This window comes from Myripristis murdjan, chromosome 4 (assembly GCF_902150065.1).
Source record: "Myripristis murdjan chromosome 4, fMyrMur1.1, whole genome shotgun sequence".
Classification (NCBI taxonomy): Eukaryota; Metazoa; Chordata; class Actinopteri; order Holocentriformes; family Holocentridae; genus Myripristis; species Myripristis murdjan.
Genome location: NC_043983.1, coordinates 22,646,631 through 22,664,345, shown reverse-complemented (window position 1 = coordinate 22,664,345; position 17,715 = coordinate 22,646,631). Strand labels below are relative to the sequence as shown.

The following is a 17,715-nucleotide window of genomic DNA, read 5'->3' as shown; positions in this document are numbered from 1 at the left end:
CAGTAATCAGCTCTGCAGTATAGGAGTTCTCCCTTATTCATGTCTGCTTACACTTAATGATGATTTGTGTTGCTTGCAGCAGCTGTCATTCCCAGCCCAGTGAAGACCCCCTTCAGGCTGTAAGAGGAAACTGCTCAACAGTTGTTCCCCTAGGTCCTGACCACGTTTGACTTTTTTCTGCATCTCTAAATATTATCCTCCAGACAAGGATCATATACTTGATTATATGCATTTAGCACTAAAAGCCTCTTACCTTCTATTTTGACATGCTGATCATGTATCCCCCCCTACACATTCATTAGTTTGAGTGTGAAGAGGCATCTACAGTAGCCCAGTTCTTGTGTGTCTCTGTCTCCTGTCTCAGATTCTTGGCATGACATCCTAGTGGTAAAAAAGGAAACATCACCTCGCCCCCTTCCTAAAGCCCATAATCCCCTGCTACCCCTGTGCCTTCCCTGACCCTCCACCCCTTCACAACATATCTGAACTGAGGGGAGCTGATGTCCTCTTTATGTTTTGACTGTCACTCCGCTCTCATCTACTGATGTTGTCGTATGACAGAACAGGAGAGAGCGGGAACTCTATTCTCTAGATTAGTGATCATTTTGCATTTTGTTTTATCAGAATAGTATAGAATAGGTTTAGCTTCTTGACCGCGGTAGCTTTTCTTCTCTTCAGTCCTGTTTCATTTACTATGCGGTGCTAAATGGGGGGCCGTGATGCCCCCTACAAAATACCCACCTGTCATTATGTCTAACTGTGGTTTCCGTGGTTACCGCACTATCTCGCAGCACCTGAATGACCTGAAGAAGGAAAACTTCAGCCTGAAGCTCAGAATCTACTTCCTGGAGGAGAAGATCCAGCAGAAGTTTGAGGAGAGCAGCGATGATGTGCACAAGAGGGTGAGTAAAAAAAAACAACAACAAAGAAAACACTCATAAGAAATAATTGTGGGAAAGAGTTATTGAAAAATGCTTCATCAACTGCCGTACCCTTAACATAATTTATGTGAAAATATGTGGCTGTTTATCTTGTGCTGTGCCGTGCAGTGTTCCTTGTTTTCCAGTGAGTTTGTGTTTGAAGGTAACTAGTACTGACAGCAGGTCTCAGGCCAGTCTCTGAGAGTTCACTCAAACTGTCAGTCATAAATTTCTGCCTGTGAGGGCTGAAAGAGCCTGTGTACTGCAGTATGTGCTGCAGCTGCTGATATTGATAATATAAACACATGAATATCCTCAATGTGCGGCGCAGACGAACGTGGCATGGATATAATGTGTCTTGTGCATAAAATAGATCCAATATGTATTTATAAATGTACAATTAGGTGTAATTCGGCTTCTGTATAGCTTCTGTAATATCAGTAGATACCGTCAGGATATGCTTTGTAGCTGTTGGAGGGTTGAGGTGCAAATATGTGGCGGGACAGGTAGAGGAAACATAACTGAGACTGGTTCAGGCTGGTTGACAAGGCAAAGCTGACACCGTAACAGCTGTTGTCTGCTATGGGTAATGCAGCCAATTGGATCCCAGTAAATCTCACCAGATACCACCAAACAAGGTATGTCGAATGAAGCCCCTTAATGTCAGAGGCAGATCATTTCGTTTCATCTCTCTGACTTGAATGCACACTCGTTCAAAGGCAAATGATGTGCTTTGTGCGTCATGTTGGCGCTACTCCAGCAAAGCCATCCATAATAGTGCTGTCACCGAGGACAATTTTCTTATATTCTTATATTCACCCTTGATAGCACGTATTACTCTAATCAGCATGATTTAGAGTGTGAGAATATTAGCCCTAAGTACAGACATATCAGTTTGACATCCTCTACCTTTCTCACCTTATTTATATTGAGATTATCAGACAGTGAAGGAGGCAGGATTTGCAGTACGTGAGCAGTGAGTCTATATCAGTTTAACAGCTGATCTTACCTTCTGCCTCATAAAAATGGCACAACATCTCGCTGTTAATGCTTTTGCCCTTTTCCGGGACCAGTACTCAGTACATACTATATCTAAAGGTTGAATTCAATGGCTTAATCACTGTGACAGGGAAATGTAAGCAGAATATAAAGCTCTCATGATAACAGTTACATGCTGTTGTCATGAGAGCTTTATCATTTTACTATGTTCACTTAGATTGTGATATTAAGAGATTCTGCAGTTAAAGCAATGGTCATGAAATTTGAGTGGTTGCGTTACTTAAGACAGCATTTCAGTAGTCTGCTGTTGTGATGGGATGATGCACATATCTCACTATATGATTTGATCCTTGAGAAAGGGTTCACATTTCAATACAACCACTAGAAGTATGTTTAGTTCGGAGCCTAAAATCTCTTGTTTAGTTAGGGATAAACAAATTTCAAACCACAGCCAAGAGCTAGAATGTAAACAGTTTAAAGATGTTATGATAACAAAGTGAAAATTATGTCATTTTTATGGACGAGCTTACGAAACTGTTCTGGGAAAATCATCTGATATATTATTAGTGCAGCAGAATGAAATATAGCTAATATCACAATCCATGTTTGTGCCCCATGATATGTATTGTTGCATGTGCATCACAGTACACTTGACTGTCACATCACCTACTGTGGCTTTCCCAGATGCTATGCCTGTATCAGTATCAAAACAGATGTCAAATCAAGTCACTTTTATTTATATAGTACATTTAAAAACAATAGGAGTTGGCCTAAAGTGCTTTACAATCATGACAGAAGGATTAACCATGCAAATGTACATGGATAAATAAACAATACAAATGCCGACATTTAGGTATTATAAAAGTAGTTGAATATTCAGATTGCTGTGCCTTTATTTTGGAGCGCTGGGTCATTTTTTGTGTGGGGTTGTGTTTTGGAAGAAGACATTGTCTGTAACGTTTGCTTTTAATGGATAATGGAAATACAACTGTAATGTCCATTCAGCTCCAGTGTGAAGCTCATCCTCAATGGGCATGTCGATTGCTCAGAAGCTTAGAAAAGTGTGTATGACTGTGAAGGAACTGATGTAGGCTGGATCCAAGCTAAATATTCCACTGTGCTTTCTGCCAGGAAAGTGCAGAATAGACAGTGCAGAGTATCTAAAAACACCCACATGCCTGCCAAGACATGATAGCCCTGCTTGCTCTTATCTGACTGACCTCTTTTCCATCAGCCATTATAGACCCAATGACCCACATTATGCTAGCCAGAGACCCCCAGGCCTGGAATTATGTTTTTTTTTTTTGCACGCATGGGTACATGCATGTGGGTGACCTTGCACACACAGCATAAACTCAAACATTTGAGTGCACCTGGATCTGTGTGTGTCAGTATGTCAGTAATTGGACCTGCTACACATGGACATGCACCCATCCAGTTCACCACAGGAGCACAGAGCAGTAATTCCATAACCATGCAGTGCCACAAATCACCCCCACAGTCAAACACCCACACGTGAGCGGTCCCGCTTGTTGCTGCCTCACTCAAGAGCCAAAAGTTAAAAGTGGCGCTGTGTGCAAAGGGGACGGAGTGGGGGTGGACGGTGGTTGCACTGGGGAGGCTGAGGAGCAGACAGATCCAGCAGGTGCTCATATCCCCCTCCACTATTTATAGTCCTACTGTGCACACAGAGATATGGGTCGGCACGTGAGATTTTGGAAGCACTCATTGTGTGTTGAGAGTGTGGCTGAGCAGTAACACACTTACAAGGATATAGGTTAATTGTTTTCAATGTGCAGGATGACCTAGAAGCACTGTATTACTGCATACAAAGCAAATACTATAGCATTTATGTCCTTTTGACTTAATACCTCACACTTGTTGCTGCCTTGCCTTTTTTTTCTTTTTCAGAGCTGATGCATAAATATATGCACACACATATTACAATGTAAAATGCTCTACTCCCTATCTGCTGTTTATTATTGCACTGTTTGATGAATTTTTAAAAAATTGTTTCTAGAACATCGAGTTGAAGGTTGAAGTGGAGAGTCTGAAGAAGGAGCTCCAAGAGAAACAGCAGCTTTTGGAGAAAGCACTGTGAGTATTTTATTTCTTACTGTCACTGCGTAGATAACCTCCGTGCTTCACATTGCTTCACATTCTCAGAAACCCAAACTTATGACAGTCAGAGAATCCGCAGGCCTTGACTTATTGTTTGTATGCATGCTTGCATTCCCAAATGTCTCAAACAAATCACTCATATGCAATTTATTACCATACTAACCTCCAGACCTTTGTGAAAATATACTGTAAAGTGGTTCTAAATATTAAACTACTTGAGTTTCACAGATGTGTTGAGATGTCTTTTGGGAAACCCAACCGAGAACTGCAAAAACACTCTTGTCTTTTCGCCACAAGCTTGATTACTGCTCTTGAGTCTTCAGCTGCCCTTCGGGTGTGCAGCCTCTCATCACACGCTAGTCCACCAGCCTGTAGTCTCACCAAGCTATCACAACACAGCTGAGGCTTTGTGGAATGGCATGCATAGACTTAATATTTCAATGCTTTTGAGAAGGATCAAGTGGCTCCGTGGTTTGGGACAGAGAATGAACAAGGCATAAGGGTGAGGAGGTGAAGAGAGAGAGTGGGGGAAGGTGACAGGAGCTAGAAAGGGGGCGGGAACCTCGCTGTGGGTTTATTCTGCAGAGTATTAGTATTAATAAGAGGGATTACACATTTTAGTGGCCTGCGAATTTCATGCTAAGTAGGTGATAAGTAGCCAGTAACATATTAAAAAAAATTACTCACAAATTAGATCAACATTTACCTCAAAATCCATTGAAAAACATGTCACCAAACTCATTCTAGATTAATTTTTCAAATGATCCACACAAAAACCATCCAAATGAAATCATAGATTTGGTTTGAATGTTCAGAATGAATCAGGTGACACAGAGAAAGTAAAACTTTTGCTTGTCAATAAATTTTGATGTAAAATGTTGATGTAATTTAGGCGTAACTTCAAAGAAGATTTGAATACATTACCTGCTAATTATCACATACTTAACATGAGATTCACAGCCCACTAAAATGAAGTGTTTACATAAAAGGCAGAGAGAGAGAGGGAGAGCAAAGGGTAAAGGCTACCTTGTGGTTTGTTGTTCTGCTGAGTCGGAAACTATTTAAGCTCCAGCACCTGTCAAGTATGAGGCAGCTGTCTCTCTGCGAGTGTGTGGCTCTCCTCAGCCGCACAACTCCACCATGCAAATGCCAGACATAGTCATCTTTTCACCAACACGCTGCTAAACATGGAATTTATTAAAATTTATAAAGATAATAATTCTGATTCTGTTCCTGCTGCCACCACAATAAATCCCACCCATCACCAAAAGTGACCACTATGGAATTAAGTCCTCATATATATCTTTTGAGGTGGTTATATTAGACAAAATAAGCAAGATATTTACATATCTTAAACTTGTCTGCCAAGTACAACATGATAAAGTCCCAGACTTGTTTCCACTGTTGTCCTTGATAGAGGAGCCAGCAAGGAAAGCACATTAGGCAGCAGCCAGTCTAAAATGTAGTTAAAAAGGAAAGAAAATCAAAGATAACAATATTCCAAATACATAAAATCACAAAAACTTACTGTATACACACAACAATAAAATACTGCAGCAATCTACAAAACTAAAAATCGTCGACTATATTATTATCCCATCACCCAGAAAATTTTATCCAGTGGAACATAACCATTCACTGTCTGCTTTAAAGTGATGTGTCAAATAACTAAACTAAATTAAATGAAAATGAGTGAATGTGGTCAACTCAATCAATCTTTCACATCCCTTCATTTCACCCTCATGCAAAGACCCAAGATTGTATGGACACTATACAAAAAATGAACACATGTAACAATCCTATCCATTAGCATTATGTGATTGATGATTATCCTAATAGATAAAATTAGGAGCAAACCATTACCTCAGCTAGACAGCGCTGTGTTGCAGCATAGGCAATAATTAGCTCAATTAATCAATTCACCACTTTGTCAAAATAATGAAAAGGGGCAAACATTCCAGGAGAGTGAGTGCATATATGTTAGTCTGTGGTTGGGAACAAGTCAGGGCACAGAGAGAGAGAGAGAAAGAGAGAGAGAGTTACCTCTCTCTTGCTCCGTTTCACCATTTCATAAATAAACTCTCAGGCCGCTGTTTATCATTAGAGCTTTTAACAGAGCCTGACTGATAGATGTGAGCAGGAAAAGCTGAGTGCGACTCTCTTGCGTGGCTGTTTAGGCTGGCTGTTAAGGTGCTGAGTGTCGAGCAGTGACAGAGAGGCTTTACCATAATAACCTTTACCTCAAGAGCCAGAGCACGAGGGTCAAGAGCAATTTCCTCCCTGAATCCCTTTATTTTCTGGACAGAGCGTTCATCCAAAGTCTATCTCCGGTTCACCCCATTTAGAGGTTTTCATTTTTGACAAGTGGTGGAAAGAGTGCTAAAAATTGCTACTCAAGTGAAGGTACTGTAACTGCAATGATATTTTACTTAAGCAGAAGTAAAAGTACCATTGTAACAATCTACCCACATAAAAGTAAATAGTAAATCATTTGAAATGTACTTAGAGTTACTTTTTAGAAACAACTACTTTGATGCGATCTTTACCAGTGAAAGTCTAAAAATATGAGAGCACAAAGTTCAAATTAGATTCTTTAACTGGAAATCTGGAAATTTAAAAAAAAGTGCAACAGAAAAGTTACAACTTATTAGTCTACTAATCTTTGCTAATTGCGAATTTACCGCAAAAGATCCCACAGACTGTCAATTTAAGAATCCATGAATTTTTGATCCTTACAGAGAGCATATAGAATTTGTGCTCTGCGGTGGATGTGATTTAAAATGCAGTTAAGTACAATACCTAAGCGAAAATTTACTTTAAGTAAAAGTAAAACAAATAGCTACTTTATTACAGGAATACAAGTAAAGGTAATTAGTTACTTTCACCCCTGGTCAAGACACACAGGTCTTTTTTTTTTTTCAGAGCATTTGAAGACAAGATTCAAACCACAGCCAGCTTTCAAATTGGTGCTATTGCTACCCTGAGCCTCAACAATTCAAATAAAATATGTAAAAAAGAAACAACTTGTGTACTTGTAGATTTATGGTATCTCCAGCATGCTACTTCATTACTATGACAAGTTCTGTTACCAGAACGAAAATGAAATCGTTAATGAAACCAAGATCCTTCAAGAGTAGCCCCCTATCAAATTCATACTGCTTCTGCCTTGCACTGAAAAAAAAAAAAAAACCTAGAAAATAAGTAACAGATTATTTGAATTATATGCCAAAATGTTGTATATCACGTCCTTCTCTGACATGCCTCTTGCTACCAGATAGATAAAACCTCAGTTAATGACACCCTGTCCCAGGACGTCCAAGGCGGTCTGTCTAAGTGAACAGACATGAATAAATTATGTGTGTGAATAGAGCCAATAAAATAAAACCATCTGCCTCTGAAGCCAGCTTTTTATTGCTTACATGTATTATTCAGTGACCAGAGGGACTTCATGACATTCATACAGGAACACTTTGAGTTGATTCTGGATTAACAATTGGGAGCTCAGTAGCTCTAATTATGTACATTAATTCTCTTTGGTTTTTCATATTTTCGCATTCACAAATATGGGTGAATGTAAATTTTGGGGGATTTTGTGATAGCCTCGAGGTTTGATATGTAGGCCAGAATAGTGTAATTTTATATCCCCAAATGACTTGGGGAAATCTGGGTGGAGGAAGGGAAGGATTTTGCTCTCCCATTATTCTACAAGTACAACTGCCAGCGCCACTGCTTTGAATAACAATTTTTTTCTTAGTCAGTCTGCTTTTCAAGGATTTGATATCTCATGCCCATGATATGTGCTCAAATCAAGTATTTTTCCAGCATAAAATCATTTTCATCTCAATCTTGCACTCCTATAGGCTGACGGCGGAGAGCCTGTCCAATCAGAATGAAGCAGAGCTGCAGCGCCGCTTGTCAGAGCGGCAGGAGGAGATCAGCCACATGCAAGAAATCTTGGAGACCAAAGTTCAGCTGCTACAGGAGGTACACACATACACAGAAATAAATTCACTGATATGCCTCACATTGGCAATCCACTTCTACAAGTATTTAAAGGGAATAAACAATACAGACATGACATGACTATATGTACCCAACTCTCACGTTGGTCTGGTGTTGAACATGCAGTCACCAGCTTGTCTCCCCATCCATTTTGTCTACAGGAGGCCCAGCTGGCACGAGGCGAGGCTGAAAAGATGGCCTCTCTGGCGGATTCAGAGTCCCAGCGCTGCCTGGCCCTGGAGAGAGAGATGATGGTGAGAATGGAGGAGTGTGGAGGCGGTGTGGGACGGTTCAACCAGGAAACTCTGGCTGAGAAGGACAGGTATGTGGCTCAGTAACAATTGGGTTTGTTTGACCTGAGGAAAGCAGTCGTTTTGCATAAAAATGTATCTGCATTTTATTTGACCAGCATCCCTCTATTTTCAACACACTGCAAATAAATTTAATGAGATATTTTATGTGTGCACCAGATTTTAGTATTGCACACAAAGGTGTGTGAATGCCTGTGCACAGCTGTGTGTAACAGTCATTATGCTTGAAAAACGGGAAAAGAAATACATTCGAAAAACAGGGTGGTTTTGCCATATACTTATATGATTGTCATTTCAGAATAAGATTGTCATCTTCATTTTTCAAGCACAGTAGAGCAATGTCGCTTTGCAGCAGTATTTCGCATGTCGCTTTCTCACTCATCAGCATGGGAAAATGTGTGTCAAAATATGAAAATATGTTGCAGACATTTACATTGTAGCATAAAATGCACTACAGTTTGTTTCAACAGATATTGTGTCTGGCATCAGTAGAAGGCTTTACAGTTGTCTTGGTGGTACCAAGAAGCAGCAGTAGCGGCAGGGGGATTGGCTCTGGCATTGAAACGGAAACTGGCAGCCACTTTACTGACCTTGTCAATGACTTTCTCATGCCTGGTACAAAGGGCCAGAGCTATGCCCTACATATCTGTCCCCTGCAGTGGATAGGTGTGAGATACCACTTCCACTTTAGGTGATTACATGATTGCAGGAGCTTCACTGCAACTTTAACCATCTCTGTCTGTACCTTTCTCTCTCTGTCTCTCTCAGGGTGATCAAGGAGTTGACCAAGGAGAATGATTCACTTGGCCATCAGGTTGAGGAGCTTGAGGATAAAGTTCATGACCTTTCCTCCTCACTCCAGAAGACAGAAAGAGAGGCTGAGGTATTTTTTTTTTTTTTTTTTTTTTTTTTTACCAAATCCAAACCTCTTATTTATAAATCTCTCTTGTATAAATAATTTCTCTTGGCATCTCCAGTTAGTTTGAGCACTGATTATGTCTTTTACAATTCTTTACATGCTGACTAAACTAAACTAAACTAAGAGCCAGCCACTGACCATCAGGCAAAACACTTCACCGGTTGTCCACATCTCACCTCTTCCCTTCTCGCTATTCTGAGTGCACTGGTGCTCACCCTGCACTGGCCAATTGGTTTAGATATCAGACTGTTTTTATATACACATGTGGGTCAGTGGAGCTTTGGCACAGGCCGCAGGGCAGCACACCTCCATGAAGATGAAAACACGTGCGTGTTAAAGCCTGGAGAGTGTCTGTACGGTTATTTTTGAACCTGCATTTGCTTTATTCAGCAGGATGTGCCTTACTGTACTGTCATGATATGATTTAATATCAGAGCTTGACTTAAGATGTTAGCTTAGAACAGCAATTGATATTTCTGGTGTCCAGACACACAGAACATACTGTAACACACCATTTACTGACCATTGGCCAGGAATTTGTGAGGTCAGGGAGTGAAAACTCCTTCTCCACACAAAATATTAAATGCATCTTACATGTTAATGTTAGATTTGTGGGACAATACTGGGGAAAGCAGCAATGTACCTACTAACCATTGTAGAATTAAAAAAAAAAAATGTACATCAGGAAATGTGCAAATAAAAGTAGATTGGTGTTTTGTTTAATTATATTGCTGACTATTGCTGCAAACTAATAACATTTTTATTTTTTTTTTTAAATTTTAAGAATAAAAGGACACATAAAATAAAATGGAATTACAATAACACATAGCACAGAATGTAGACAAGGCAGGGGCAGAATGGGAAAAAAAATCACTAATGCCACTTCTCTCTCCACAGTTGCTGCACAGGAACAGGGATCAGGACCAACACCTTATCCAGGCAGAGATGCAGGTATGAAAAGCTCTGGTCATGTCTTTCACCCAGCGCTCCTCATGAGCAGGAACAGTGTTCTTTACGATGTGATTTTGAATGTTATTTTGTAAATCACAAACACCGTGGGAACAGCTGTTTTAGTGGCTGAATCTCCTGTTGTATTGCTGCTGGTTAGGAGTTGAATCATAGTATCTGAAGCCATGTTTACAATCAAGACTACATGCACCTTATGACCCTGTACCTCCCTGTTTATTCCTCTCCACAGTCCCTAGATAGGTAGCTCCACCTAGTGGCTCCTAGTGCACACTGCAGATACATGCATGCAAACACACACAACATGCGCATTTTCTCTCTTCTTTTCTAACCATCTCTGTTTAAATGTTTAGAATTCAGCCACAGACATGTTGCTGGGAATTTGATGCCAACACTGCTGTTTTTTGGATCACTGAATATATTCCATGGAATAGCTGAAAAAATCCTTCAACGGGACTGATTGTAAAAGTTAAAATTCTTCCACTCAAAGCATGGAGGATGGGAAGGATTAAAGGAGGATGTTTACATATATATTAAAAAAAAAAAAAAAAAAAAAAAAAAAAAAAAAGGTACGGAGGTGTTAAAAACAGACATATTTATTGAGGAGAGCAATCACGGTGCCACCTGCACCCAACCAGCAACACACAGAATTGATGTCACTGAAATATACATAAATGATCTAGAATGGTGTAAACTGCAGGAAGTCAAACCATGACAAAGGGGGTCTGACTGTCATTGTGACAAGGATGTAATATCAGGAGATGTGGCATGCCCTCATATCACCTCTGCTCATGTTACACGTTCTAATATTATGACTCACTGACTTTTCCTGGTAGCCAGCATCATGTTCAGCTGCAGCGATCAAAGAATCAGGGCCAGCGGAGTGTGGGCTCACACGTACAGTACTGCTAGTTTAGCCCTGGTCTCCGCACTGACGCCAGCTATAATTATAATCACATCACTGTCTGGCTGTTAAACATAGAGACTCATTTCATGGGAAGGCCGCAGTGTGTTAGCACTGAAGGAATTAGTTGTTTACTTGGTGCACCAACAAGTGAGGCATTTTAGGGAAGAAAATTAATTGAGACACTCTTCCCTCTACCTCTTTAATTCTCTCTTGTCACGTCTTTGCTATTTCTGCCACTTCTTGGAAAATAAACCCAACAGAGGTAGCAATGTGTCAGTAGTGTTTGGTACTTCTCTCTGATTAGGATTAATTGATATTTGATTGCATGCCTCATTTGAGCCGATGGCTGTTATGGTGGTGTGTCTCCCGAGGCCTGCTCTGACAGCTTCTTGGGTGACAAATGCACACGTGGGATAAAGAAAGCGAGTTAGTCCTGAAGGCGTCTATGCACACAGCCGGCAGAAAACAAATCACATTTCAAAACAGTTGAATCAACGGCACATTCGGCACGCTGCAGTAAATGAAAGACATATGAAGATTCATGTACCGAGTCCATGGGAAAACCTTGGCTTTTAAAGTATCTGTTGAAAATGACATAATCTTTTTAAGAGCATGGTAATGCTGCTGGCATGCAGGCCCATGTGATTCACTGATTCCTGTTAAATAAGTAGCCCCCCCCCCTTCTTTTCCCTCCTTTCACTTTGTGTGACATGCATGTGAAGGCCAGATTTGAACCGGGTGCCCCTGGGAAATTCCTGCCCCAGGAACTCATGAACTTCATTGCATACAGACAGTGTAGACAGAATTTAATCAACTGAATGGAAAACACATAGGCCTACTTCATTTCACACCTGACATACCATATTTACATGTAGTGACATGAATAGGGGCCTGAGTCTGTATGAGATTTTGGAAATTTCAATGTAATACTTTGAATTACATGCACTTTCCACACACACCAAATACCATGAAGGGGGATAGAAATGATTAGACACATGGCTCGCTGAAGTTCATGCATGTCTTTGCACTGACCCAGGGCTAGACTTTGTTTTTTCATCTTTGAGTACTTTGAATTAATTAGCATGTAAATCATTTGATCAGAGAATTAATTCTACACCTTTTACATCCAGACAGCTGAGCAGCCACGTTAAATAGCGCGGTGCGTGTCATCAAAAATCAGAAACGTTTATTTGAATAAGAAAGTCTCAGTGCAGCAAGGGCAGGGCTCAGCATACCCCCGTTTCCAGAGAAATGGTACAATCCAAAGAGAGGAGAAAAAAGAAGAGCGTTCACTCGGCCACTATTTTCGGAAACGCAAACAGAAACAAACCCCACACACATTACTCTTCTCTTAATATATTAGATAACACTATTAGGAAAAATAGTGAGTCATATCAAACTGCTGTAGTCTTTGTCATGCAAAACTGCCTTGCTCGCGTTTCAAGAGGCGACCCAGTTTTTGTAGCCACCGAGTTATTCATCTTCACTAACATAGACGATCTCCGGCTCGTGTCAACGTTGCCATCTCGTTCACGTTATTAATGCCTGATGTGTTAAAGCGCTTGGACATCTGACAGCCTCTCCCATCCTCATCCTCATCTGACGAGCCGCTGAGGGAATAGCGGAATCCGATGAACACTTTTGAAAACGCCGACAGTAGACGTTTTTTTTTTTTTTTATATTTTTCTTGAATAATATGCGAATTCCGTGTTCGTGTCGGATTGTTAAGGGAGGTTTGCGGCAGCAGGGAGATGCTGTCATCTGAACAGACTTGGGTGATCTAAGACAGAAAAAACGACGGTGACATCAACGGCGGATCGTTGTTTTTATTTTCTTTTTCAGAGGAATTACTGAATATTTCCGTGAAATCGACAGATCGACTGTCTGTAAACAATCATGTGCCGGCATAAGCTACTGCCACCGAGGAAGTGAAAATGTAACCCCATGACACCGAGGTTCATTCATATCCGTTCTGGGTGGACATCATGCGCTTCTTCCTTGTATTCACATTGAACACGTTGTTTTTTGTGATCTGACATGATTTGCCTTTTTATTTGGAAGAAGAGTTGAACGGGTGCTGATGCTGATGCTCTAATCTGCATTAACCATCTCCATCATATAGTCACCTGCTTGTTTTTAACAAGCGCAAACGACAAATGGGTTAACCATATGGTTCGTTTTTTTAAAGCTTATGTGCCATTTACTTGAATACTTTTAGTTTTCTGATATCGTTGTGATTGGCAGCATAGTCTCCTTGATTGTTTGGATGCGTGAGACCATTCAGCTTGTCGCACCTGCCAAGGCTGCTGGACCATGCAAGCTCCAAGACAAGAGGACAAGGCTACATGAGCCTGTTATATTTCAGATTAGAAGAACTCTTATTTCATCTCACCTGCCAAAGCTACTCACACCTCATGAATGCAAGAATAGAAATGGGCATTTTGTTGTTGTATCCTAGTTAATTGCATTAGCACTTGCTGATGCTTCCCTGATAGTTCTATGTATCTTTAAAGATTATCAAATAAATTTGGTCAGTCGATCTGAGAAACCATACCTGCCCGAGTTTTCCCCTGTGATGCTGGACGTAGTGAAGATGAAGGAGGTGTGCAGGATTTGTGCCCGTGAGCTCTGCGGCAACCAGAGGCGATGGATATTCCATCCGGCCTCCAAACTCAATCTGCAGGTTCTGCTGTCTCATGCCCTGGGCCGTGAGCTGACCCGGGATGGCCGCGGTGAGTTTGCTTGCTCCAAGTGTGCCTTCATGCTGGACCGCATGTACCGCTTTGACACGGTGATCGCCCGCGTGGAGGCCTTGTCTCTGGAACGCCTCCATAAGTTGCTCTTGGAGAAAGACAGGCTGAGGCAGTGTATCGGCGGTCTGTACCGCAAGAACAACACAGAGGACAGTAATGTTACCCTCTCTGGGTCCAGTGTGGGAGCCGGGACTGAGGGGGCATCTGAAGACTCTCCTGTTTTGGATCTCTCGGCCTTGCAGGATGTGAGATATTCTGAGATGATCCAGGATGATCTAGCTTACTCTGTGTATGAATCATGGGCTGATAAGGAGGATCCAGCCCTGGAACCTCAACCCCATCACCACCACCATCACCACCACCATTGCCCAGGAATGGACTCTTTACCTGGCCAGAAACCGAGACGCTGCCGAGGCTGTGCGGCGCTCCGTGTGGCTGATTCAGACTATGAGGCGGTGTGTAAGGTGCCTCGCAGGGTCAGCCGGAGGAGCACCTCCTGTGGACCGTCCACACGCTATTCAGCTAGTGCCACAGGGGTGGATGACCCTTCCACAGGTTCCTCAGGTTCTGATGCCACACCTGTCGTTTCTGAGTCCCCTTCGACCGGGCCAGACAGTGACAGGACCTTATGTGAGAGGATAAGCACAAGCCCTGCATCGTCTGTAGAATCACTGGACACTGCCATAGATGTGGCTTGTCCTGCTATCACCCCGAAAGAGAGGGAGGACGTTGAACAAGACAGAGAGGCTACAGGAGAAAAATATCCAACAGAGGCTCCTGTGGGTCGGGACACTCCATGGGACAAGCCCCCAAATGAAAGCTCTATCTCTTGGCTTGAGCTGGTACTGAGCCTGATGAGAGGCTGGGACTACAAGCCAGTTAAAACCCAACAAGGCAGTAAGCTCCCAGTTCTGGTCAAAACCAAATTAGACCAAGGCCTCTCTCTGCCCCTACCCATCCCACTGAGGGCCCACTATGGAGGGGCAGTAGACTGTGAGTTGTACCCCCATCAGCCTGTGCCAGAAGTCGTGACTCCATCCAATCAGCAGGAGCTGCAAACAGAGCTGGCAGAGATGGAGGAGCAGTGGCTGGATGACTATGTCCAATGCGGCCCGTTCCGCTTCCAGCAGGTAGCATGCAAGCTCTTGTAGCTGGACATCCTGTGACCTTAGACCCTGATCTGCTATGCATTGCTGCATAGTTTTAACATTTATCCTGGCAGTACAGTTTAAAAGATATTCCCCAATGATTCGCCTTGATAGGGCAAACAAATGTCACATTCACAGTACAGTGTAATTGGATGTAGACATCAGGCATCTGATTCTCCATGTGCGTGTCTAGCATTCAGCGGGACTGAACGAGGTCAAGTCTTGTTTGATTGGCTGCCTTAATCCTCTGCTTCACCTCTCACAAAGCAGAACACAGTCGGCTCCTTGATTGCCCTCTCGGGAAACATAACTATCCCTCCTCATCATTATCATAGCAGTACTTCTGTTGCCATGGGAACTGTTTCCAAGGGGCTGCAGCAGTGCCTCTGTGTGAAGGCTCTGCTCAGTGTGATGCAGCTTCATAACCTCTATTGTCATGTTAATGATTAGTCTGAATCGAGCTTTGCATGCCAGGCTTATAGCAAACACACACAAGGCTGTGAACAGAAACAAGACTAGTCTATAATAAGCTTGCGTGTTGGATCCGTTATGTGGCGTTAGACTACACTGAAGAATGGCCCTGTCATACATGAATGAATGAGGATATTTTTATCTGAGCCATTCATAAACGAATGAATGCTTGACTACAACAGGTTAAGTAAAGGGTCTTAAACTAGAGCACCCTCCCGTGAAAGTAATTACTATACTCTGTGATTGGCTTGTTCAAAATGCAAGCATTGCAATCAGATGTTTATTGTTTCAACCAGATATTTATTTCTCTGATTGAGAACAGCAGGTAGTCATTAGTGCTCAGCGTATCTGTGTCCTCTCTTTTCTTTCTTTTCTTCTTTCACAATATTTCCCTACTCATCTCGTAAAGTTTGCCATATAGTTCAGACACTCAACTCAATGATAACTGTAGAACATGGGTCACATGCGCTTTCAGCAGAGCCCCAAAGGGTTTAATGGCAGAATGTCATCACTGAGATCTATAAAAACAAAAACAAGGAAGTCAACAACATGCTGCTGTGGTAACAGGCGCTTCCCCAGGAAGTCATCAGGCAGTGGGCTGACATCACTTTCCACTCTCACTTTACATTCTCACAGGGACAGTTATTTGTCTGACTAATACTGCCCACACGTAACACAGTCTAAATTTGTGCGTGAATGCGCTTCATGTTTAAATAAAATATTCATTATACCCATATTGTACCTTCAATTAGTCGAATCCTGCAGACAAATAACATTGCTGGTGGATTCAAAGGAAATGTTTTAATTGTCATTGAACTTATGTGACATGATTTTTCCATGTGTGTGTATGTGTGTGTTTGTGTTGTAGAAGCTCATTGATGAGCAGCAGGGCCAGCTGAGTCAGTATGAGACTGCTGCAGGTCAGTGTGTCGGTGAGCTGCAGAAGGCCCAGGACCAGGTCTGCTCCCTCCAGGCCAAGATCAGACAGAGTGAAACCAGGAACCAGGTACAAACCCCGCCCTCCGCCACTGCCTCCACTTATTACACTTCTATTACTGTCGTCTGCTAATAGGTTATTCTGCATGACAGCCGCCATAGACAGGACTCAGCAAATCCAAATCAATGACTGAGACATGACAAATTTGAATCAGTGTAGCCACCTCTGATCTTATGTTCCAAGATATGTCCCAAAGTTTTGTATTTTATTACAGCATCATAACTCCCTTGTGTATATGTGTGCTTAGAAGCTGCAGGAGCGTCTTGGGGAGATGGAGCTCGAGCTGCGATCGGCAAGAGAGGAGGCCCAGCGGCAGGAGCGCAACGTGCAGAACCTCACTGACACTGTCAACTCCAAGGAGACAGAGGTAGGGAGGGAGGACAGGGATGGATAGAGAACTAGAGAGGAGGAGGGAGAGAATAATGAGGACAAGGGAAGAGAGAAGAGAACAGAAGATAGAGTAGAAAATAGAAATAGGTCAGCTTACGGATAATGTGTAGAGAAATGTGGATGGAGCAAGAAAGGAAATAAATTCTCACAGAGTATTAGTGTTGCAAGGCAAAGTATACAAAGAATACACAGTTTCATACCAGATATTCTCTGATCAAACACATGGGGTATTCTAGTAAATGTTCTCTACTGCATTTGAGAGTTGTCCTGTGTAGTCATGATTAACATTTGTGTCGTCCACTTGGCAGCGAGCGGTGGATGAGAAGTTCCGCTGCGTGGAGGAGAAAGAGGAGGAGATGCGGCGGAGAGAATAATGAGGACAAGGGAAGAGAGAAGAGAACAGAAGATAGAGTAGAAAATAGAAATAGGTCAGCTTACGGATAATGTGTAGAGAAATGTGGATGGAGCAAGAAAGGAAATAAATTCTCACAGAGTATTAGTGTTGCAAGGCAAAGTATACAAAGAATACACAGTTTCAGGCTGGAACAGTGTTTTTATACGCTTTTGTGTGTGCATTTTTGTCCCTTTCAGGCTGCAGAGTTGTACAGGGTGATTGAGGAGCAGAATAAGATGCTGTGTTCCCTCAAAGAGCTGGCCAACAGAAACCAGCTGCAACAGCTCCAGGTTTGTCTTCAACACTGACACTGACTAATACCAAAATGTAGTTCTCTTGTGTAGTTATAGTTATTTTGTACTACTCTCCAGTACGTTTTGATTATTTTTCTTATGTTTTCATGTTTAGCCAGTGTAG

The 17,715-nt window shown here is 42.1% G+C and overlaps 1 protein-coding gene across 4 annotated transcripts in view; it reads left to right on the top strand.

Moving 5' to 3' along the window:
* The window catches only part of pde4dip (phosphodiesterase 4D interacting protein), an 83,723-nt gene that overhangs the window by 33,694 nt on the left and 32,314 nt on the right, over positions 1 to 17,715 (top strand). For 2 of the 4 annotated variants that reach the window (XM_030048898.1, XM_030048899.1), the window contains exons 4-12: positions 792 to 902; positions 3,940 to 4,016; positions 7,901 to 8,024; positions 8,204 to 8,364; positions 9,122 to 9,236; positions 10,170 to 10,223; positions 16,386 to 16,523; positions 16,762 to 16,881; positions 17,496 to 17,588. In XM_030048898.1, coding sequence (XP_029904758.1) covers positions 792 to 902; positions 3,940 to 4,016; positions 7,901 to 8,024; positions 8,204 to 8,364; positions 9,122 to 9,236; positions 10,170 to 10,223; positions 16,386 to 16,523; positions 16,762 to 16,881; positions 17,496 to 17,588 — 993 coding nt within the window. Of the gene's footprint in view, positions 1 to 791; positions 903 to 3,939; positions 4,017 to 7,900; positions 8,025 to 8,203; positions 8,365 to 9,121; positions 9,237 to 10,169; positions 10,224 to 12,727; positions 15,029 to 16,385; positions 16,524 to 16,761; positions 16,882 to 17,495; positions 17,589 to 17,715 lie in introns of those variants that run through there. The other 2 variants (XM_030048897.1, XM_030048896.1) reach the window with 1 other exon arrangement.